Source organism: Gouania willdenowi, chromosome 4 (genome assembly GCF_900634775.1).
Source record: "Gouania willdenowi chromosome 4, fGouWil2.1, whole genome shotgun sequence".
Lineage (NCBI taxonomy): Eukaryota > Metazoa > Chordata > Actinopteri > Blenniiformes > Gobiesocidae > Gouania > Gouania willdenowi.
Window position 1 is genome coordinate 11,799,143 of NC_041047.1, and position 25,675 is coordinate 11,824,817.

Sequence of the window (25,675 nt, forward strand, 5' to 3'; positions counted from 1 at the left end):
TATTGCGTGTTTTGCAGGTCACAGAACAATCTCTCCATTCTGACACTGATTTAGTAAGAATTTAATTATGAGCATCATACTTCACATTCAGAACTGACTGGAAATTGTAATTGGAATACAATTTGTGATAAAAATTTGATAATTTCATGCACTGTAGTCGCATTGTTCTTTACAGCGATGACCTACGGCAAACAAATCAATACAGAGGACACCCCAGGGTGCATGTTTTCTCTTTGTGTTGTTTTTTTCTTCCTTTTTTTTAGGTCAATCTTTTAACTTGTTTTTCTTTGCACATCAGTCTTTTCCCTCCTCTGTAGTGCCTCTGTCATGAGGTTGAAGAGAGGCTTCTGTCAGCAGGTTAATCCGCAGTTTTCAGTCTTTTTCTTTCATTCCTCCAACAATAGCTCACAGGTCATGGATTCATCACAAATGCACAAGACGAGCGGTTGTAAAATGTTCTCCCTGAAGGTTTCTGTTTGTGAATACACGCTTCAGCATACAGGACAGCTACTCTTTATTAGGCTCTCATTTAAATACTCAGAAAACACAGAATTTATGAACACCCTTTTTTTCTCCAGTTTATTCTAGTTTAAGACATGGTTTAGTCGAAAAAGAAGCATATGAAATCATTATTGAATATATTTACATTTATTTCTTTAAATAAACCGATTAACTGTCCCAGATTTAGGTTTAGGCTTTAACTTATTATTGTGCATACATTTACAGATGATCTACTCATAAACACATAAAACAAACAAACCAGTTAATTCATCATTCAATAACTCCAGTGTTTGTAGTTCAAAGGTCAAACTTTACAGTTTTTCTTTATATCTGAAGACACATATCAGTATAAATTAAAAATGCTGCTTTAGGATTTAAATTCTTAACTTTGAAATAATGTGCAGCTTACTTTTATTTTAGACCAGCCTGAGCACTTTAAAAATGTCTTGGTTTAGATTGATTTATGTCTTTTCAACACACCTTTAGTTCATACTTGATTCGTAGCTTTCCATATCGCATTTCATATCTAACGTCAAGCTAAATAAATGTATTTAGATTTTTACAACAAAGTTAGTAAATATCAGAGCCTGGTATAATACATGAAAATACTAGTTGGTTGGTTCACAGACACACCACTTTGCTCATAGTTTTGTGACAATTTAGTATGGCATTATATATAAAATAAACCAGGCGTTGTCAACTGGTCTCACATTGGGACCCACATTTTGTCGCGGTCATTAAGTCTCAACGTATCTTTTTTTTTTAGAATTCAACTAACCAAATTTAGTTTTTCAAAAATATCTGTCGAAAACACATGTTTATAATCTGTTTAAAACATAAACCTAGATATTTTCCAGTGCAACATGCATTTCACAGCATGCCTGTCAAAAGAAAAGTGTATTTCAAAATAAAAGACAAGTCTAACATGAGAGACATTAAGTATTTATTTATTTACTATATTTTTGACCAGCTGTTTATGACCCACCCAATTCTGGTCCACTAGTTGAGAATAGCTGAAATAGACTATTTTTTAATATTACATATACTGTAACTATGATAAAATACATTGTATACCCCAATTGAGATATAAAAGCAGTTTTCTCTATTTTCTTATTGAAAAATGTCTTATTCATAAATTATGTACACAGCATGACCATTAAATGTCTGTTAGCATTGACGTTGTTGATGTTTGTATACTTCATGGTTAATAAAGGGTTAATGCACAGTAGTTTGCTTCTGAAGTTCTTCTTCTTTGGTGAATTTTTTTTTTTTCCTTTCTTTTTCCAACTTGTATTTTTTTTTCTTTTTAAAGTCTGTGGTGTGGAAATAGTTTTGTGTTATTGTGGTAACTTATTCTTCCCTCGCTCTCTCTTTACTGCAGTTAACCGCGTGTGTCCACGGTGCAGCTGCTTTGCTCTTTCCCATGTACTGGCAGCACATCTTCATCCCTGTGCTGCCCCCGCATCTTCTGGACTACTGCTGGTACGGACGACCACCCTACAATACACACACACACACACACACACACACAACCGCACATGCACAGTTTCATTGTAATGACGGTGCGAGCCATACCTCTTTTGTGCCATTTTTTCCTGCTACTTTCAAACAGATGCTGACCTGTGAACACCCATCATGTTCTGTTGTTTTCATGTCACTAATAACCAAAGTGCAGCCACACACACACACACACACACACACACACACACCGATGGCACTACAGGGGGTACTTGAGAGAGAGAAATTGGAAAATTAACAAATGACAGCATTGAAGATACGGGGTTTTTAAAAACTATAGAAATGAATCTATTCAAGAAGCACTAAATACAGTTTCATTCTATTATTGACAATGTGAATCTTTTTAATGTGTGTTATTCATTCAGTCTATCATTATGTTTTATAGTGGTTTTTTAATGGTATTCTGAGCAAAATATTGTAGTCGGAAAAAGGGGGAGTACTTGGGCCAAAAAAAAAAGTTTGAAAACCACTGCCCCAACCCATTCCTCTTGCTTTTACAAGTTTTTTTTGGTGCGACATCTTTTTTACCTTGGCTCCACAACATAAAGAACATCTTTGCTCTAGATTTGAAACCGTCATCATTCTCTTATCAAAGTCCCTGCTCTTATCACTAGGGTAAGTCGAGGAGCAGGAAATGGGTTTTCTGCTAAAGATACAAATGTGCCCTTTAATTTTTTGAGCCACAAACCATGGGCTTAAAGAGGCCACTCATCACTGACAGAAAAATGTGATTTTCCACACGCAGCAAAGAATTTTAATGATCTTAATCAATCCCAGTCGTGTCCATCACTGACTATTAGCTAACTAAATGATATTACGTGCGCGAATGTGCATCATATCAGATTTTTTTTGTCATGTTGTGTGGATGAAGTGAGTGCAGGATCTGGTTAGGCAGAGAGCAGATAGAGTGCAGTGCTGCTGGCCTGCTCCTTGTTATTCTGCTGCTTTAAAGTGATTATAAACCTGTGGCCTCTGAATCACTCTGAGCACCATTCCACTGATCTCCACAAATCTGATTGTCATTGCATCTCTAAATATGAACCCCCCCCACCCCAAACCATTTTTTTTCTTCTCATATTTTTCTGCATGTGGGTGAATTTATTCATCTTTTTTTTTTGATGCAAAATATTCATGATTTAAGTTCTTCTCACTGCTAGCTTTCAGTGAAGTGAAGATAAATGACCAAAAGTTGGACCTGCATTGGTAATAAGCCTGCCAACATGTTTTGTTTTCACAGTAAAAGTGAAACTTTTAATGCTAGTGCACTTTAGCTTTCTAGGAAACCTTCCAACTCTTTCTAATTTGTTGACTCTACCATCACTCATACATAGCACGGTTAGTTGCAAACACAAATCCCTTAATTGCACCACAAAAACCTGTACGGAGTTTACGTTCTTTATTGTCGGTTTGCTGAGTTTATGTCATTAGCCCTCTTTAGTATTTTATCATACAGTTTCATTGCAGTTGCCAAAGTTACCAGGCGAAATATTGACTTGGAATCCGAACTCTTTGGGCCATCAAAACTGTTTTTTAGGAGTTTAAAAATAATTTTACCCAAACATCTATCTATAAGTCTTTAATGTACAGCTTTATAAACCTGTTTAACTTCATGAACAGGTTTATAGAGCATGTCTTCAGAATTGTAGGATCCTTGGAAAATTATCTTTAATTATTTTATGTGGTAACAGAGCTAAACAATAGAAAAATGTACTCCAGTTTTCATTGACATTTTTCCAATGCGGTGTTATTTATATTTATTTTAAATTAGTTTTTTGCTAATGGGTTTATAATGTTATGATTTATAGTGGAATAAACACAGACAAACTCATCTTTTAGACTATTTATACTTTTTGAAACACTTCAATTAAAAAAATAAAAAAATATTTGAAAGCAGTAACTTTTTTAATTAATGTAGCATCTATAGATTCTTCCCTGTATTTAACAGTGTGATATTTATATTGCTTATAGCTATGTTGTACTCTTTCCATCTGCAGTGCCCCCATGCCATACTTTGTGGGAGTTCATCTCAGCCTGCTTGAGGTATGTGTGCAAATCTCTTGGCACGTTTATGCATATGAATGTATATATGTGTGTATGATTATGTATCATATGCATAATTTATTACTCGCTACTTGGTGGATAGATGGGCAAAAAGTTACAAGTTGAAGTGATCCAATTTGCAAGCCAGATGCAATCGAGTCGTTTTTTCATGCGAGTGTGTTGTGCATCCTTAACCGGGCAGTATTTAGTACAAAGCGTCTGCAAACAAAGAACTTTTGCAGCTAATTGATGAACCATGTGATTGGTTGGGTCAGAGGCAAACCATCACCAGGGACGTTTCTAAGATACGTGTGTGTGTGTGTGTGTGTGTGTGTGTGTGTGTGTGTGTGTGTGTGTGTGTGTGTGTGTGTGTGTGTGTGTGTGTGTGTGTGTGTGTGTGTGTGTGTGTGTGTGTGTGTGTGTGTGTGTGTGTGTGTGTGTGTGTGTGTGTGTGTGTGTGTGTGTGTGTGTATAGCTGTGCACACACTAACATTATAATGTGTGTGTCTGTGATTTTTGTCTGACAGTTGCGGCAGTGGCAGTATTTATCACAGTCTGGATCTATGACAGAATATTCCTTCCGCCACTACATAATTAGTCCAGATCAGCATGTGAGGCTCGGCTGTGCAGGCTGTCACAAGAGTGACAAACTAGAAATTCACAGACATTGCTTGCTAACCCCCTCCTTCTTCTCCCATGCACGCTCACACACCTGCCTGCACTGTCGCTAAATGCTTGTTCATGTGGATTTTGTTGGGGTTTTTTTTTTTCCCTTTATCATTATGAATTTTATATTTTGCTAGCGCTATGAGATGACCTTTGTTGTAATTTGCGCTACATAAATAAAGATTGATTGATTGATCCTGCAACACTGGAAAAATGATAGTTGGATTTGTTGGAATCAGGATGCATGCAGAGCCATTTACTATCAGGTCTTTAATGCAGTGGGAAATGTTTCTGCCACCCAAATATTACGTTGCGTTACACCTTTTCCAATTAAACAGTTTTAACCCTCGGAGAATCTTGGTGACATTTTAGGTGTTTTTATTTGTTCAGCTCTCAAGATTCCAGTCTGTTTGCCGCTTTGGTTTTTTCATTTTTATTTGCTTCATTTCAAAGTCCTGTGTATTAGTAGTGTATAGAAAATTAGATATGCATCATACTGATACTTTGTAACCTCATAACCAAATTTACACCATTGACTCCCAGTGTAACCACATATTTTTCATACAATGTAATCATGACATGCCATAATGCCACGGGCAACATAACTCATAAGGATACATCAGAGCGATCAGCAGACACCGCTGAGGAAGACTGACAGTTGGCAGTCGAAACATGTCAGGAGATTAAAATGAATTTCCTGAATAAAGTTGCCTGAATAAATTAAACCATAACATACTAAACATAAAAACAGTTTGAAAATGATAATCAATTATATATCTATGGATAGGTCTGAAGTAGTAGAAAAGATCTGATGTGTTGGGAGTGAAAAAATAAATAATTAATATCTTTTTATTACACTTTTATGAGATGGACCATTTTTGTAGATTTAAAGATGTTTTAAGATATTAAGTGTAATAATAGTGTGTCTTTTTCTAAATAATCCAGCCAAATTCCCCCTCTTGGATCCTTTGGACACAAACAATAATCTGAATTTAGAAAATGATGCTGAACATAAACCAAGAAAACTGTGTATCATTAAATTTTATTAAAGTATCTCAATTCAAAGAAAGTCATTTTTCACTTGTTGCAAATACTGAAATATTTCCAATATGCTCTTTCACATTATATCAAAGATGGCGCAAATAATGTTTAAAAAAAAATTGTAATTAATGAATTGCAAGTGATCATTGTTTTTCATGAGCCTGTTTTGCTGCATTTCTTGCAGAGGGTGCGCAGTCGATCGCTGGAAGACGTGGTGATTCTAAACGCAGACACAAACACCCTGGAGAGTCCCTTTGATGACCTGCACAACCTTCCCAGTGACGTGGTGAGAGACGCGCACACACACCCAGCACCATTCCCTGCCTTTGTTTTCTATTTTCAATGCTTTCATGTTGAAATTTAGCTGTCGTTGGTCCTCTAACATAATTGCAAATTCTTACTTGTGCACATCTAGAAATCCACACATACACACGCACACACACGCATCTCCAGAAACTTGTCAAAGTGTTGTGCTGTCCCTTCTCCACATCATTAATGACTGCCGCACTGGCTCTCAGATTGTGGCTATCTAAAGTAAGCTCCCGTCGCGTCGCAACAACGCTTGAAGGCAAACAGCATTCCCCGACCATCAGAGGCTTGTGGGAAAATGTGAAACTCCCTTACCTTCATCTCCATCCATTCTAATCATTATTTCACAAAGCTGTGCATTTCTGCCTGCCCACTGGCATGTTTCTGAGAAGATAGGAGGAGGGAGTGAGGCAGAGGAAAGGAGAGGAAAAGGCAGAGATGGGTGATTTTTTTTTTTTTTTTTTTTGTTGGGGGGAGAGAGTGGGAAGAAAGGGGCCAATTATCAGTGTGGGCAGTGAAGCCACCTGCCAGCACGCCGTCTCTTTAATTAATGGAGCGCCGACGCCGGTCAGTGCTACAGGAATCATCACCATAGTGTCAGGGTCATACACGCGTTCACACACAGACACACAAATAAGTGGCAGTGTCTTTGTGGAGGCAGGGATAGGTTTGTGTGGCTCTTCTTCAGCAGTGTGAGAGTCACATCTCCACTGTGAGGCCCCACAGAGGCTGTGGATGCACAATCATCCATCCATCCATACATCTAATGCTGTGCGATATAACAATATATACCGTAGTGCGATATAAAAACGTCTCTTGTTTATATCGCTAATTTAATGAGTGTTCTTGGTCCCACTCTGTTGCTAAAATATCATGAAGCAGGTTAATCTACTCGGCACGATAAAGGTATGCGGAGGTGAAACGCTGCTTGTTTCGGCCAGATTGTGTCCCCCGGAGCGACTGGAATCATCAATTAGTCTGGTTACAAACTGTGTCACTACAGCCAATATGATTCTTCCTAGAGAAATAGCTACAAACGTGTCTCACAAATGGAAGTGTTCATTTATTTATTTATTTATTTATTTAATTTTTTTTTAAAGGATTTTTTGGGCTCTAGTGGCCTTTATATGACAGTTGCTTGACAGGAAAGGGATCAGAGAGAGCAGGGAATGACATGCAGCAAAGGGTCCCAGGCCGGGAATCGAACCTGGACCGGCTGCAGGTGAGGAACTACAGCCTCTGTTCATGGGGCGGGCGCTCAACCCACTGAGCTAAACACCACCCCGGAAGTGTTCATTTATATGTAAAACCTATGTAGAGCCATTAACCAAATTACAAAAGAGATAATAAACATAAAGTGGAATTCATTATATCACTGTTTAAACAAAAAGAAGGAATACATGATTTAGCACTTTCAGGTAACTCATTGAGTGCCATTCACGTCCATAGACGTAAATTGTGTTATTCGGCTGGGGTTGCTAGGAGACAGTGTGACGAAGCTCTCTGAATATCTAACTTGTACAATGATGTAGTAACCAACTGGTGACATGTAGGTGGCAGCAGCACACCTTTGGATGAGAGATCACCTTAATGGGCAGAGCTCAGAGGGAGAGGAAAGGAGTTTACGAGACAGAAAATGGAGGTACGAAAGTTGATGCTAACGTTCTCACCAGCTCGCAGCAGCGCACACTCGACCAGCGCATGTGTGGAACTAAGTAGACTGTTGAGAGTGTTGTGATGGTGAGATAAAACAATCAAAAAAACAGGGCAAGCGCTGACACTCGGCATGTACGGGATGAGGAAGCAGTTGCGTGTGTGGAGATTGATGGGGGAGAGACTTGGAGGAACGGCAAAATACAGTAAGAAATCCATTCAACTCTGACCTAGATAGCATAATAATAATAATAATAATGTTGCCATCAAAAGCCCAGTCTCAGTGTTGTTTTTGTAGTATTATAGAAGGAAACCAATGTTGAGGTGTCCCTAAAGCTGACAGGTTTTTTCAGAAAAAGACATTTTTATCAGCTTTTTGTCACAAACTGACGATTTGTGTGAAACTACCTCTATTCAGCTGCAGATTACAGAAGAACGAAACAAGCTAGAAACAATTTTTTTTTTCTGATGAAATCAGAGACTTTAATCTTTCAGATTAATCTGGTGTCAGAATTCATTTCATGTAGATTTTAAGGAATAAATACTATATCGGGATATATATTGTTATCAGGATATGAATCTACTTATATTGTGATATAACATTTTCTTCATATTGCACAGCACGCCATCCATCCATCTATCTATCTCACTCTTCAGATTTAACTCTGCATGCGTGTAACATTGCCTTTTGTCATCTTTTCTGTACTCGTGACCATTTCCTGCTGACTGTTTACCTGTGCCTTGTTCCTGTATGTCCACCTGTATATCCACCTGTATGTACACCTGTATGTCCCCCTGTATGTACACCTGTATATCCACCTGTATGTCCACCTGTATGTCCAGCTGTATGTCCACCTGTATGTCCACCTGTATGTCCACCTGTATGTCCAGCTGTATGTCCAGCTGTATGTCCACCTGTATGTCCACCTGTATGTCCACCTGTATGTCCAGCTGTATGTCCACCTGTATGTGTCCACCTGTATGTCCACCTGTATCCCACTCAGCTCTTCCCACTGCCCTAGCTTCTTTCTTCTCGTACCTTATTGCGAGTTACCTTTTTCTCACTTTTTGCCTGCTGGCTTTTCCGCATTGAGGGACTAACGCCTAAATTAAATTGCAAACTGAGTTTGTCAGGGCTTTTTGAAATGTGACAGGAGCACAGAGAAAAGAGAGGAGTCTTTGTCTTTGCTGTGTGATAAATTAAGTGGCAGACTCAGAGCCTTTTTTTGCTTTGATCCTCCTCTCACAGGTTTTTCCTGACTAATGACAGAACATAGCCTGCATATCATGTTAAATTATGCCACCTGAAGCTAGAAGCTGCACTGGCATTAATATATGTATTGTAACAAATTGTTGTTGTTGTTTGCGATCCATTTCATTTTTTCCGTCCTGTCTCCTCTCATCGTCTCACGGAGCCAAGTAGATTAATAACAAAGCAAGCAGGTACTAATTGAGCGCAATTCCAGGTCTCCTGTTAGCTTGCTTGTTAGTGACGAGGACGCGCCACATGGCATTTGATGTTTGTGTTTACACACAAGGAGATGTTTGAGGCATTGTGCAGTTTGTCGTGAAATCTTGATTAATGTTGAGCTCTGCCCGAGCTGAGCTGCCACACTTTGTTCCCGAGCTATTAAAACCCACTCATCCTCTCTCTCTAATTCTCACCGTAACACCGGCTACTTAACACTCCGAACGAGCTTTATTCAGTGTGAAGTCAAAGCCCTGAGACCTATAAAGTCATGATTATTCTCACTTTAAAAGCCCAGCATCACTTTGTGTGCAGATATAAAGCATGACGTGGATTAAAGGTAAAGGCCAAGGGCAATTTTTTTAGTGCACTTTTCAAGTCTTAAACTGCAAGGGAAAACAAAGTGCTCTGATGTTGATTTAAGCAAACCTTTTGAGATCCATCTAATTACACCGATGCACACTGCGAGCACATGTGGACTTTATTACGAAGCCCGGCTGACCAGTGGCCGTTCTTTCAGCAGGTTCAGAGTTCACAGTTGTCACGAATTAGCTGCCTTCTTTCAGACAGTGTTTGTAGCCCCGGCTCCACCACAGGCCGTCCCTCAACCATCTTTCCTGAACATTTAACACGTCATTTTTAAGATTTAATGGCTATTGCAAATACTACTATGCTGGTAATGTTTCCGTTTGACAAAAGAAGTCAAGCCCCGAATAACAAAGTAATGATTTATGGATCAAATAAGGATGCTTTCGTGACTTCTGGGTTTTTTTTACAGTGATTTGATTGAAAATTTAACTTTGTTGAATTATTATTGATTTGTTATATTAAAAAAAAATATTTAAATGATTGCTTTGCTTTTGTTTGTCTTGTAACTTTTGTATTTGACCGTTAAAAAAAAGTTCATAGTAATTGATTTTGTTACTTTTTGTAGTAAAGTGAATTGGAAAATGTATTTTTTTTTTCTGTTTTCTCACTTTGTTTTGACGTTATTTTGAATAAATGATGAGATTTTATTGAAGATACAGATCACTGTGGATGTTTGTGAGATTTTGCATATTTTAAAGGTGCTCAAGTTTAAGTTTCAATAATTTCATGCCGGTGTTTTAATCTCAGAGAGGCAATGCTCGTATCAGTAAAATCACTGTGTTGACAAGCATACTGAGAAGAAATACTCAATAAAAAAACTTGTCGTTTCCCCGTGGAACATCAAGGTGTTTGTGTTTCTTTTTCCGAGCTGCACAGCTTCTCTTCCACGCAGCGATTGTGTTGATAAAGTTATAATTGGCTTTTGGCTGGTAGAGCTGTTTACCTCACTAGTTATTAAAAGTATCCAAGAATAGCAAATTAGAAGACGGTTAATTCTGAAAACAAACATGGTGCGAATGAATCGCGTTATTTGATCTCGGGCATTGATCTCCAACCAATGACGGAAGACTTTTTTTCATGTATTATTCTTTCTGTGGGTTATATTCAAGGTGAGGTGCTATGTTTGCAGCTTACATCTTTATTTTCAGATGCTCTCTCTAACATCACAGCCTAATTCCTTCTATTCTCCTCCTCTCTGCCTCGCGCTACTTTGCTGACACTGTGTACACGTACACATTCGGCTCTCATGCATTTGATCATTTGTATTCCCAATCAAGGGGGGAATTTACAGCATACACTCCTACTTTCTGTATTTCATGCCTGCATTTGGAGGTTTACAAATGAACGAGGGGGTTGAGGTTGTGTCTCGAACCTCTCCTGAGATCACCTGGCACACTTAATCAAACATTGCGGCTTTAATTTGGGGTTGCGCCTCCAGAAAACAACATCATCATCATCAGGCCACACACACACGCACGCACGCACGCACGCACGCACGCACGCACGCACGCACGCACGCACGCACGCACACACACACACACACACACACACACACACACACACAGATCCAGTTAAGGAGAACTCCTGTTTACTACATATAAATGACATTGATCCAGTAATACTCAACAATAGGTTGGCTTAGAGCACACAACATAAAACAAGAGCACTCAAGCGCAAAGCTCCAACAAGAACTAAGTTTCTTCCTTGCAAGATATTCACAGTTATCTGGATCAGTGATCTTGATCATGGTACCATGATTATTCACACTTTAAAGGCTTGGAATCAATTCCTATACACATTAATAACGATACAGTAAATCCAAATGTACGGGCACCCACATTTTTATTTTTTTTAAATCACGATTAAGTGTGCAATCCGGATTTGATCCGGATTAAACTTGTTGGGGTAATTGAGGAACCAACCTGAGGTAAGTGAGTCAAATTTCAAAAAGATCGGTCGATTATAAACAGAGATAAGAATTTTTTTACATTTGCCAAAGATTAGTTTACGTGTCAAACTCATGGGCTGGGGACCAAATCTGGCCCTTTGGAGCATCCAATTCGGCCTGCAGGAGGAAGAGAAAACATGAATCATTGTGTAAATGAAAATCAACACTCCTGGTGCTTATATTGCATGATTGAAAAAAACTCAAAAGTTCTTACAAAATCTTCACTACATAATATTTCCCTTATTAAATTGAAATTGGTCACAAAATCTAGGAAATTTAAAGTGAAGATCCTATTGGGACTGATAACTGTCACTTATTACTAGAATATTGTTGGTTTCTTACATATTTTGTATTGACTAGAAGTGCAAACTATGGTACAAAAATGTTGAAATGACTAGTTTTCCTGCATATAATCTGTGGCCCTCTTGAGATCAAACTGCTCCGTATTTGGCCTCTGAACTAAAACTAGTTTGACGCTGCTGGATTAGAGAGATATTTAGATTTTTTAAAACTCATCCATAATCAGAATATTCATCAGATTCCATGGCGTAAGACGTATATTTGGTTAAAATTTTGTCAAAATCCTTTTAGTGCTTTTTCACGTAATCCTGCTAACAGACAAACAAACAAATCAAAAATATCACCTCCTTCGTGGAGATAACATTCATGTAGGCTATGCTTATTTGAATCACTTGTTTAATCCTACAGTAGTTTCACTAAAGGCTGAGTTGAGCTTCAACTCAGTTCTTCATTCCACGCTCACGTAGAGTTTGAAAACTTCCTGTTTTTCCGCAGTCTCTCTGAGAGTGCTTGGTTTTGAATTGAGAGTCAAAAAGGGAGCGGTACCCACTGCGTCAGGTTTTGAAGTGAGGGATGACATTTAGCTGTAGTTAATTATGTATGCAAAACTCAGCCGCTCAGCTGCTGTAAGAGGTCAGCTTGACAAAGTAACCCCACACTGGGGAGTATCTCATGGCAACAAGATAGCCCTATTAAACACACGCACACATACTTTCACTCCCCTTTGCATCCTCACTTTTTTCACCTTTCCCCACTTATCTGATGTATTGCTTTGCATTGCATTTAATGGATGCACATTGTGCGTAGCTGAGGGATATCCACTCTGTGCCTTAAAAGCACATCTATTGTACATTTTACATATTTACATATATCTCTTTTCTGACTAATTTAATTTCTAATAAAGCTATTTTTACTGTCTTACCTTACGTTAGTAGTAAGTGATCCTATTTGGTTAGTTATATAAGATGTAATTGCCTCCGCCCTGTTAACTGAAGCAATAATCCTCATTACTGTGCTGTTTCTCTGTTAGAAATAGAGGTTAATTTTCCTTTTTTGAACACTAAGATATCCGATATTTATTTTTAATTGAACAACTGAATGCAGCTCAAACAATCCACCTCGCGAGCTCTTTGTGTGTATTCGAGTGAGAGTATACATCGGTCCTCAGTGCATCTTTGTTCAGCTGTGTGTTTGTGTGTGTGAGCGCGCGTATACAGCTCACACTGCAGCACATCAAACGAAAGAGGGAGATTTTCATAACAATTTTTTTTTTTCTTTGTAGTTCTTTAATTGCGTCCCCATGGCTTTCTTTCCCTGGACAGAATCTTAAACAAAACAGTCTCTTTTTGTGAGAAGAAAAACCCCAACTTTTATTCAGTTTTTTAACAACAGACAAGTGTCAGGGTTTTTATTTGGTAGAGGTTTCTGTTTTTAATGCACTTGTGAAAATTTTGAGTACAACTCTAATTTTACATTCAGGGTCTTTCGTAACTTTTCTTTCCTTTTTTGTTTTTGTTTTTTAACTACTAATTAAAAGTAAATAAAGGAAAAAGTACAATAAAAATGACAAGTTTGTTTATGAATGTGTTATTTTCTACTTTATTGAGTTTTGATAAACATACCAATAGAGCTGCTTTGAGGGTGAAAAAATTTACTTTTCTATTATTTCTTTTATTATTATTATTATTATTATTATTATTATTATTATTATTATTATTATTATTATATTGTTTCTGGTTTGTTTCCTCTCATTGTTTTAAACTCTACTTGGGCAAAAAAACTCTGATTCTGAGGAAATTTCAGTCCAAGCAATGGTTGTAAATATTAAACAAAACATACAGAAGTTAGGGGGTGAAAAGGGACGTCTTTTTATCTGTTATCCATTCGTCTCTGTCTTAAATAATTTTCTTTCATCTTTAGTTTGAATGCAAGTTCTTCCATTGCATACATTTGCTTCGGAATGGCAGTCGTACAACGTACATTTAGAATTTTGGTACTAAACATGCATTCACACTTTCAGATGTCCCACGTCTGGAACAACAATAAAAGTCCATTTGGAAAGAATGGACATTTTTGTATAACACAGTTTAAATAAAGTTGAGGTTTTTTTTGGCATGGATGTTTTTGAATCATTGGTTTCTTTGATTACTGTGAGCTCGTGTGCTCATGCACTGAGGCTCCGTGTGTGCGTAGACACGCGCGTGCGTCCACACAGATGCCTGGTGTCACCTACATGGGTGTCATCCCGTACAGTCAGGCAGGGATCATCATTGCACCTGCTAATTACCATCCCCAGCTGGAGAGTTAAATGGAGATCTGTTCTGCGTCTGACCTTTGACCCCATGCTCTTTATGTGACGCACTTCAAAAACCTGTTTGGGGCTGGCTGGGCCCAGCCTTAATGAGGCCCCATGTCTGCCCTCCGTGGGCTGAGCGCTTCGGATGCCCCGCTTTTTATCCCCGACCATCTTCCCTTGATGTAAATGGAAAAGATCACAGCTATGGGGAGAAGACCTGTACTGGAAAAGGCCTTTCTGCATAGATTATGAATATCGTAACTCAACAGTTTCATTTTTTCCACCTCCTGTATCTCTCGCCCCCCCCCCCCCAACCACCCACTCCCTTTTCTCTTCCTGCCACCCCTTCCCTGTACAATGCTATAGTTTTAATTGGACCCAATGGGGGACTCTGCCTTTGATCTCATCACCGCCACTGTGACTTTACACTAAAAAATGTCACTGCCAAATAGGGTTATCACCTGTAGAGCCTGGCCTTCCTCTGATGTCAGTACGCATCTCGTTAGCTTCACTCAAACTGTAGAAGTTAATTAGTTTGACAGAGCAATTACTGTGGAAGCATACCTGATGACTGTGGAGTATAGGCACCATATTCAAAACCCAGTTGCAAAACACACACTTACGATATGTATTTTTTTTGCTTTCCAGGTCTGTGAAGCTGTGTGCTTTGATTTCTATTAGCAAAAAAACACACACACACAAAAAAAAAAAAACACTTTTTCATTCTCTTGCCCTGGAAAATACATTTGATTTTTTATATGAGACAATTTGATTAATCAACTCTTTGTGACCGTGTAAAGAATTCTCATGAATAAACCTGAAACTTTGAGCTGTCGTTTTATCGCCCATTTATTGTTGCCTAGTGAAGCAAAGCTGAAGTGATTGGGATTGTGTCCCCACCTCATTAAAAAGTGTTTGCCGCTGGAGCACTATGCCTCCCGTTCAAAAGATGTGCGCGCAAGTATGTTTTGAGTGTGCGAGTAAACTCTATCGCTATCCCGTCTCCTCTGACAGTCTTTGGGGGTATGCCTCCCTCCCCCCCTTGTAGACTGACAGTGTTCGCTTTGATTCTCCCACCCCAAAAAAGACAGTTTAATCATTTGTGAGAATGAAGAAAAAATAATCAGTGAAATGCACATAAACATGAAATATTAATTACAGAAAGGGCTTTACATAAACATTAAAGTATTTAGCACAATGAGATGACACTTGTTAATTTAACAGTGGTAAACTTTCTGTTTGATGCCTGGGAGCCGTCGCAATGGCAGCACGGGGACGACGTGGTGAGAGAGAATGCCCACGGGAGAGGAATCGGCACTCTGCGTTTTGTCTTTTGTCCCAGTTTAAGACTGCCACTCTCTTCGTCTCGCTTTCCTTTTTTCTCTCTGTGTTTCTCTCCGGCTGTCCTCAGTGTGAGCTCCGCAAACTCTTTGCTTCTCCGCCCTGAAGTTTTCCAGGAAGGCTAATTGCAAATGCCAGATCGTGATATTGCTCTGGCACTGCGGCTGCACTGCATGTGGTCTCTGGCCACCTCTGATTAATATAGACCATGATCAAAATTTCATCACATTGCAGTAGATCTGAGGTCATTTTAATGGACACAACCTCTGTTATTTTCTCATACCTTCATCTCTTGATTTTTATCTTCCTGCCCACCTTTAAAGCAGTTGAAACTACTCGAGGCTGAACAAGGCAGATAATTAACGCGCAGGTCTGAGGCTGTAGACTCTGCCAAAGCAGCCGAGCACACGTCACATGTTACACTGAATTAAGAGTGATTAAACAAACCTGTGGAATATGCAGTACAATGTTTGGCTGAATAGTGAGCCTGTTAACCAAAAATTTTCATCTTCTCTGTGTGAGTGGGCAGTCGATTAACTTTAAATCAGATTATAGTCATATGGTGAATCGTTTTACTGTATAGAAATAGAATAAACAAAGATGTTTTATGTGTAATTAATAGAAATAGCATGGAATCCTTTGCTAGATGATCATGGTCCACCTGCTCTATACAAGTCACTGTCAAGGTGTCCTTGGGCAAGGCACTTGACCACATTGCCATTATGAATGGCTATGAATTGTGCATAAATGTTGGTGGTTGTCAGAGGGGCCGTAGGCACGAAATGGCAGCCACGCTTCTGTCAGTATGCCCCAGGGCAACTGTGGCTACATTGTCGCTTACCACCACTGGTATGACTGATGTGAGTGACTGGTGTGAATGAATAATGGTTTCTGTAACGTGCTTTGAGTCTCCTTGAGAAAAACGCTATATAAATCCAAGCCATTATTATTATTATTAAATCAGTGTGTGGGTGAGTTCTAGGTAAAGCAAAGGCAGTTTAGTAAATAGTTAATTAAGACTAAAAGAAAAAGAAACTTTTCATCTTTAATGATCTTTGTTACCTCTGCAAAGGAGGTCATATTTTCACCTGCTTTTTTATTTGTCTGTTAAATAAAATGTACTTTAATAAATACTTAAATTGTAGCCAAAGATACGCCTCATATCATGGAAGATTTCATTAAATTTTGAAAGGGATCCAGATGGATATATTGATTCTGAATCAGTTTCTAAAATTAAAAATTCTTATTTCTCATAATTGACACATTTTCCAAAAATTCATATTTTGGTTTGTGATTGACTGATGTTTATGAAATGTAACTCAGTTAAGTCAGGTTGGATCCTAAATTACCCCACCTAGTTTCAACCAGATTGGATCAGGATTGGCATTTGATTGATTTTTTTTTTTTGAGGGGGGGAAAGTGTGCCCATACATTTGGGCCTACTGTATCGTTATGGGGGTAGAAATTTCTTCCAAGCCTTTAAAATGTGAACGATTATGATACCATGATACGGATCACTGATCCATATAACTGTGAATATCTTGCAAAGAGGATATTTGGTTCTTGGCGGAGGTTTGCTCTCCTGTATAAAAATAGTTCTGTGAGGGTAAAACAAGATCCTGTGAGATTGGTGACATCTTTATTTGGAGAAAGTAAAATAACACCCAGATTTGGGACTAAAGGCTAAATCTATGGTCTGTTAAAGAGTTGGCTTTGTGTGTAGTGGAGCATTTACGAGAATTATTGTTTTTGTTGGATTTCTTCTTAATTGTCTTTTTTTTAATCGAATTATAGGCATGTGACACCTTCCTTCTGCATGCATAGCACCCTGATTGGGTTACAGTATATTGCATTAGTTTGTCTGATAAACGTTGAAAATATCAAAAAAGGAATCACAGTGACTCAGTAAATATTTGTTTTTTGAGGCACAAGGCCATTACCCAGACCTCCTGTGAGATCCACAAACTTACTTTAGTGCTAATCCAGTCCTGCCCACATGTAGCGCGAGAGTCCCTCAGTATCTCCTCCTCCTCCTCCTCTTCCTCACACTGTTACAGCACAGTCAGACGACTGCTGAGCAGGTGTGGAGAGCCTCTTGACAACTTCCTTCCCAGACTCCCCAGGGCCTGGTGGCCCGGGTGAAGCTTTTGTCATCCTAAAACAAGCTCGGGCCTGCTGCTCCTCCACTCTCGCCTGGAGTCCTAGAGACGGAGCCAGGAGAGGGAAAAATAATTAAAGACGTTTTATGTCAAGAACCTCTTTTTAGAGCGAGTAGGGTAGAGCCAAAAATGGGAGGGGGGGGTAGAGAACACGGCAAGTAGAAGGAACAAGCAAAAGTAAAGCAAGGAGAGAGAAAGGAAAAAGCATGAAGTTGATGAGGGGGGGGAGGAAAGGCGAGGATGCGAGTTTCCATTTCCTCTCTGCAGCCTCCTGCTATCCCAGAGCTCTGCTCAATTAGCAAAGCAGCAGGTGCTCCAAGCAGCACAAGAGATACGCTCAGAGGAAAGGCCCTCTCTCTCTTCTTCCCCTTTTTGAGATGACCTGCAAATGTGATACTTCACACCCAGAATGAGCTCGCTGTTTCCTCCACCAATTTCATAGGTGATAATTTAACTTTTACCCCTCAATCTCTCTCTTTTCACCCTGCCCCCCATCCTCGCACCCACCCTACACTTCTGTCCCATATATTCTCATTTTTATATCTATCCCGCTTTATGTTTTCCACTAGGTGTCCTCTCTGAAGAGCAAGCTGAAGAAGCAGTCGACCGCCACAGGGAGTGGCGTGGCGAGGGCCTTCCTCAGAGCGCAGGCGGCTCTGTTCGGCTCCTACCGAGACGCCCTCCGATATAAACCTGTAAGGAACTACAGACTCTTTTATTTTTAGCACTGAATACGCTTTGCTAGACTCCGGTGGGATCATAATTATAGAGTATTAGTTAATATTATCAATAAATCCAATATGATCTCAAAGACATACATTGACTGTACCCCTTCAGAGCGTTTCTCTACTTTATTTTTATTTTTAATTAAAAGATTTAGGGCTATTGTGTGAAAGATAATTCCTGCGTCTCATTATGAACATTTTTTATTGGCATAAATATGACAACACGATATGATTTATTACAATACGATATACATTGCGATATATTGTGATCAATCATTTACAAATTTCACCTTTACAAGTACAAAATGGTATGAAATACAATTTATTTATTTATTTATTTTTTAAACTTGCAAGAATAAGTACTGTAAATGGTAACTAAGTGTAATACAAGTACCGATGTAAAAAACAATTGGTATGTTTATCAAACTGTCAAATTACATTTTTCAAAAAGTTAAACTTTTGATTCTACAACAGATTCTGAAAGTTCTTAAATTTTTAAAAAAAAAATTCTGTCAACGTGCCCAGTATGTTTTCTGAAAAGAAAGTGCAATCAACAAGTTAAATGCATTTGAGGAGTGAGGTAGTTTAACAAGGTCTGATGTAGTTCACTGACACCTAGTGACCAGGCGTTTACGTGCTATGCATATGTTAGCACAACTAAATGGTTTCTTTGGTTAAAAAAACATGATTAAAAATAATGATTTGGACATTTTTTGGATCGATACGATAACGTGCGGTGAAATATCACGATATATCGCTGAATCAAATTTTTCTTACAGCCTTACCGAACGGCCTGTAAATATGAAGGAAGCTCATTTCCACATCCACAGATATCAATGCACGTCTCTACCATCAGGCACTTGTTGCTGAACTTAAAGGCTGTTTTTTTTTTTTCAGTCTGCATGTGGAGCGAAGTTGGTTTGTCGGAAGCAGTGAAATGTCAGAGGTGCTAAAAGGAGTTGGGACGTTCTCTTTGAAGATCCCTTTTAGCCACCTTTGGTTCTCGACTCGTTTTTGCTAAACTCTCTGAACATTTCTTCTGCAGATCTCTTCAACTTATCAGGCCTGAGTCAGAGCAGAGCAAACTACACCATGTCCTGTTTGTCAAATAGCGAAGCCTTTGTTCCCCCGGCTTTGAGATTAATTGGACTTTGTGGACTCCGAGAGTCGAGATGCTACATTATTGATGCTGTCTTTTATTTTCCTCTCTGTATACAGACAGTATACGAACAGACTACCTCCCCTCTGACACGAGCACTGAGACTCAGTGTGTTTATGAGCACAACACGCAAGCTTTTCTTCTCTTTATTCATTTTCTCGCTGTGATTTTGACACTATGAAATCTTTTCAGACTAAAACTTTGGAAGTAAGGTGAAAGCATTGCACTCACAACCCGAACTCTTGATTGATTGGTGTGGTCTTTATATCGGTGGAACGTCACTGTGCTCATCATTGCTCTAAACTGAGGCAATGAAGAGAAGACAGAGCCGAGCTCACTCTCACAGATCCATGTGTCTGTGACAGAAGGAGGGGTGTGGATTTTAGGTGGGAGTCTTGCTGAGTTGTAAATGAAACAAAAACTGGAGAATGGTAATGAGCTGAAGGGCAATCAGCTGATTTCACCGCTGTGCGTTTCTGAGGTCAAAAGCTTCTGCTTCTTGTCCCCCTCGGTGCTTCTCACCTGCTCTGAGGATCACATGAGCCTGAAATAGCGTAAATCTGTTTTACTCCTACTGATGAAGCCAAGTTGAGTAGTTTTCTGTGTGTATGTCAAAGTATTGTGCCTGTACTGTTGAGTGGCAGAAACAGCAGAGTTTAAACAGTTTAGATACACGTGTTCTAACAGGAGCACTTATCAGCAGTGAGCTCCATCTAAAATCTGATTTACTTGCCATCCCTTTACTCCATCCCTCCATTTTCAGATCCGCTTGCTCTTGTTCAGGGTAGCGGGGTGTTTTCCTCCAGCTTTCATTAGGTGCTAGCTGGGGGCACACCCTTGACAGGGCGGCAGTCCATCGCACGCTTCAAACACACAAAGATAAATACAGACGACATGTAGACTGGGCCTTAGGAGTTCAGTACTGCTGCACTTGACAATTCCCCCCCCCAAGAAAAAAAAACATCACACACAATATACCACCTACACACATAGACACTCTCAAAAAAAATGAAAAAACAAAATAAAAATATACACAAATAACAATAAATAAAGTAACAATATATATATTTTTAACTGTATACATATATATAAACACACACATATACGCAAAAAAAAATTATAATAGTAAAACAACAAAATTATATCGGACAAACCGGTACACTTGACAAATTTTTGAATGAAATGAAATCCTTTAAATGTGTATATTTACGGAAATATTGTGACCAATGTGTTTAAGCGTCGCAGGGAGAATTCGGCCCGGCCTCCTCCCACCCACTCCGTAGCAGAGCTCATGCTGCTTTATAAACACGAGACAGAGCGTGGGGGCGGGGCGTTCGCCAGTACATACATAGACTGTAGAAAATACATACATAGCACTGCGCAAAGGACACTGAAATGCTCACCTTCTTGGGTGTGTCTGTTTACATGTCAATCACGGAAGAGAGCTTCCTGGAGGCGCGGCTTATCCAGCTCAGTGCTGCGTCAAATTCGTCATCAAAGTGTGAACGTGTCATCAAATTGGAGCGAGGTGTTTGGGCTCACCCTGCAGTAAGAAAGGAGCAAATCACCCTCTAACTAATGATTGATGGAATCAATGAAAAAAACACTTTGGGCATGTGTATGAAGCCCAAATAGCACTTTATGATGTTTAAAGCACAGAAAAGTTGATTTAGCGCAACATGGGCCTTTTAATAATATCTGGACAAAGGGAAGAAGACGAAGTACAGATGATACACACACGTGCTGCTCCATGTCAGTAGCTGAGATCCACTGCAATCAAGTAAAAAACAAGGAAATCTACTTTCAACCCAACTTTTCTGGATTGAATAGTCCCTAAGAACTTTAAGCGTTGATGTACTGGCCTGCTGGTCCCATCCACCCTTCCCTAAAAATGCAGTTATTCTCCTGCGTGATGAGCCTGTTTTTATGTGCCACACTGTGCTCATGGCCCAGAACAGGCAACGCACATTGTTTTAGTTCAGAGGAATTTGGAGCATCACTGAAATCTGTGAGAATTATGTTAATTAGAAGCAAACACGAATTGGAAATGACTGTGGGGCAGTGTGCGATTGGCCCGCAGTGGTTCTGTTGTCATCTCTGTGACTGTAGCTCACAGGCCAACAGACGTGATGTAAGACACAGTAATAACCTTATCATCTGCTAGTGTGCAATACTGGCTAGTTTACTGGGACACAGTCTTCCAGTGCCCAGGAGATGGTATGTATACTGCCAGGGGAGCGCTTTGAACGGAGAATGGTGTTTTATTACAACTTGCACGTTTTTCCCCTTTTTTCTCTTCCTGCCTTTTCCTTTTCTTCATTTCTTCCTTGCCACACATTGAAACTACATTTTTCTTTTGTGTTTCTTAAATGTAATGAATAAATCAGATGAAATTTTTCTTTGATACAGTTGACAATTGCCTAATATATAGTTATAAAATAATACTTTGTTTTGTGTAAGTTTTTTAACCACCGCACACGTTATAATTTAAAAAGTCAAAGCAGATCACCTGCACACAATTTACTCCCCATGTTACCATTATTAGGCTACTTACTGCTACCTAGTAGCATGTAGGAATTAATTACTCTCTATCTACGAATGGTTTAAATTCTTCAAAGTATCCCAAAGTACACACACACACACACACAATCATTCCCACTGTAATTTTAGTGACTCAAAACAACCTTTTTTAAATATTGTTGTACAGGGTACTTAGTACATGTTAACTCTGAGAGGAGGTTGGAGTCCATAGAGAAAACAAAACCTCAGCCTGAGGGAACCTGCAATCTCTGCAAAGACGGACCGGATTGTAACCATTGGATATTAAATTTAACACATTCCTAACTAGAATTCCTGACATTGCTACACACTAATGCCATAGGCGGAGTTTGAGATTCTTGTTTATTTAATAGAATTAAATATATAGACCATCTCGAGACAATATTTTGGATCAACATGTAATTTTACGTTGTAAATTCACGATAAAATCAGGCCGGCGACCGCTTTCTGCTTTTTTTTTTTTTTTTGCTGCAGTACCATACATGAACTGCTGGGTGCAGTGTTACTTCACCATTTACATTGTGAAAAAGAATTGTGCAACAGAAGAACCAACCTAAAATCTAAAAAATTTGGACCATTTCAGTGAAAACTTATACTACTCACCTGAGGTAGATTATATTTTGTACAGTCACTGTGTTTTATGGCACTTAAAATATTTGTATATTATGTACATTATAATAAGAATTTTCAAGGGGTAAGGGGTAATTGATGAAAAACCTAAATAAATTAGGGCAAAAAGATGACAAAGAGAATGAAGCTTTATTGGTTAATGTACAACATGCTAATTTAGCATAATAACTATAGATAAGTAATGGTGAATAATGTTGTGTCTCTGCAGGGGGAGCCGATCAGTTTCTCTGAGGAGAGCTTTGTGAACCATCGCTCCAGCACCATGAAGAATTTCTTGTCCCTGGCTGTAAACCTGCAGCTCTTCAAACAGGTACACACACACACACACACACACACACACACACACACACACACACACACACACACACACACACACACACACACACGCACACATACACGGGTCTTTGATGCTTTCTGAACACAAGTGTTGCCCTCCTGATTCACACTTTTATTCTAAAAGGCAGCAAATTTACATAAAAAATCTATTTAAACGATTGTTTTAAACTTCCATCAGCTCCATTTCATTTTGGAACTACCGTTATTTTCCAAATGAATTTATATCCTGGAGGATTTGATATCTCAACTTCTCCATTCCACATTCACACAGCAGACTGTCGGCTGAGTGATCTCAACATTTAGCATCTGTTTGGACAGTTTAGCTGCTCAGTGTGAGCAGGAATGTGAACGAGAGAGGCCTTAGATTAGAAACGGTTACTGACCCCAACAAACAGTTTACTGCAGTTATCTCTGAGCGGTCATCCTAATGCTTCTCAGTTTCTTTTCTTTTTTTTTCAGGCTTAAGAATAAATCCAGGAGCAGTCTGGCCTGTTGAGTCATTACAACAGTAAAATGAAAAAAATATACAAACTTTGATAAATAAAGTGCAATTTGAATTCCAATGTAGTAATATGGGTTGTGGGGGTAGTTTTCCTATCAACAAAAAATGTCCTCATACAGTATGTTTATTGATTTCTCCCAATTCCTTTCAGTGAGAGCAAAGTGTAAAGTCATCTCAGGCTCTGTAAAAAAATTACCTTGCGCTCTATGACCCTCAGATAGCAGTGTGAGTTACCCTCATGAGTACAACACACCGGCCCTCAATCAGCCCTTTGTTTCCCCTGGACGGGGCCTTTCTAATTTTCCCAGGCAGAGCAGATAGTGAGCAGCAGTTCAAAGCCTCCTCCTCCTGCCTCAGCAGTAGCTTTGGGAAACAGTCTTATCTGCTGCTCTTCTTCCAACGCGGGGGACGGTTCCTGCTTATCTGCTCCACTCCCTATTGCTAAAGTGAGAGGGGCCAGTGGTTCGTCCGGGCGCTGCTCTAGCCATGACCTGCAGCCTCCACCACATGCAAACAACGTTGAACTATCACCGCCACACACAGAAAACACATGCACTTATTTAGCTTGATGTGTTCTTAATAATTTCACTATTTGTACCTACAATTGTTTTATTTGATGACTCATTAATAGAATTCGGACTTTTTGGCATCTGTGTAACATTGAGTTTCAAAAACTAGGGGCTAATGTTGCATTTGTGAAATTTAATGTTTATATATAAAAAAAAAATGTTAGGGTTTATTTTATTCAGACAACTGTTCCTCAGGAAGTCTTGTAGTTGAAAGTTGCTTCAGAAAAATATTGTTTCTGTTGTTAAAAATTCTTTATTCCGTTAGGGCTATATAATAATAAAAAAAAACAAGGTCCAAAGTTTTAGAACATCACACTTTTTCCAGTTTTTTCCTGAAAATTATTGAGTTTATTGTGTCATTGCACTCTGACATGAAAGCATAGAACAAATAAACAATTTGAGTTGAAAAAGAAATGATGGAATCCATGAACAATACTGTTCACCTGATGCTCATGAGGGTCTGGTACCACAGTGTGTTCCGACACTGCTTTTATACAGACAGAGCGGGTTGGAAATAACCAAGAACAGTTGGAACACCTGTAGGAATCAGTAGCACCAGCTTTCAAGGCTGATTCAACCTTCATTGCTGCAGAACAGCTTTACATTTTTAACCCACTTTGGGTTCCCTGAAAAAAGCCTATTTGTATAATTCTGAAATGTACATTATTTTTCAGTTTGTGGGTAACCAAACCTTTTTTTTTTTACCTCTGACTGTTCAGTACTTACCTTTGTTTTAGTTCAAGCTATTCATTGGACTTGCACGACTTGAATCCCAATAGTAGTAGTGTTTATATGTAATATGATATTCAAAAAGAAGACTTCTTTCTTCAATTATTACAAAAATAATAAATAAAGCACTTGTGACGATAAATGACTTTAGCTTTTACGTCTCTCTGTTATAAACGTTGTTTTCAATAACTTGCCAGACAATAAAAATTACACGCTTTTCAATAGGGTCATCATCACATTAACGAAGAGCCATTAATTTATTTATAATATCAAATGTAAAGTTTGTCCACACATTTGTCCATTTTCCTGTTCCATGGTTTGACATTTTTACCGTACAGTTTCAGACAAATATCAGTTCAATTCAGTCTTTTAAAGTGATCAGTGCTCTAAACCTAATGAGCCGTCTTTAACTTCCTCAAAAAAACAGAATCTGCTTACTTGCTATTGAATCACTTACTGGCTTCCACACAGTGAAAGTCATTTTCATTGAATACTTCCCAACTCGTCTCTAGATTCCCCAAAAAAATCCACATTATAGTTTCATTTTTATTCCTTAATGCAAGCATCAGTTTTTTCGTTCACGTTTTTATTAATTAATTCAGTCATGGTCTCGTTTTCACCAAGTGAAAAAATATAATCTACGATAACTATGATGACAATTTTTGCAAAAACTACACTGCTGCTATATGGAAAGCCGATTAAAAGCTTTAATTGCAGCAAGACATGAACCAAAAACACTGACTTAGTAGTAGCAGGACCTCTTAAACAATCTAAACCACATGATTGCTCTCAGTACTTCACAACACACACACATACACACACACACTGAAACACATGCGCATGATGCTGAGGTGTTT

The 25,675-nt window shown here is 38.8% G+C and overlaps 1 protein-coding gene across 2 annotated transcripts in view; it reads left to right on the forward strand.

The window, feature by feature from the left end:
- Positions 1-25,675, forward strand: part of dennd1b (DENN/MADD domain containing 1B) — a 134,948-nt gene that overhangs the window by 80,600 nt on the left and 28,673 nt on the right. For both annotated transcript variants that reach the window (XM_028445597.1, XM_028445598.1), the window contains 5 exons: positions 1,883-1,983; positions 4,014-4,059; positions 5,951-6,052; positions 18,179-18,304; positions 22,891-22,992. In XM_028445597.1, coding sequence (XP_028301398.1) covers positions 1,883-1,983; positions 4,014-4,059; positions 5,951-6,052; positions 18,179-18,304; positions 22,891-22,992 — 477 coding nt within the window. The remainder of the gene's footprint in view (positions 1-1,882; positions 1,984-4,013; positions 4,060-5,950; positions 6,053-18,178; positions 18,305-22,890; positions 22,993-25,675) is intronic.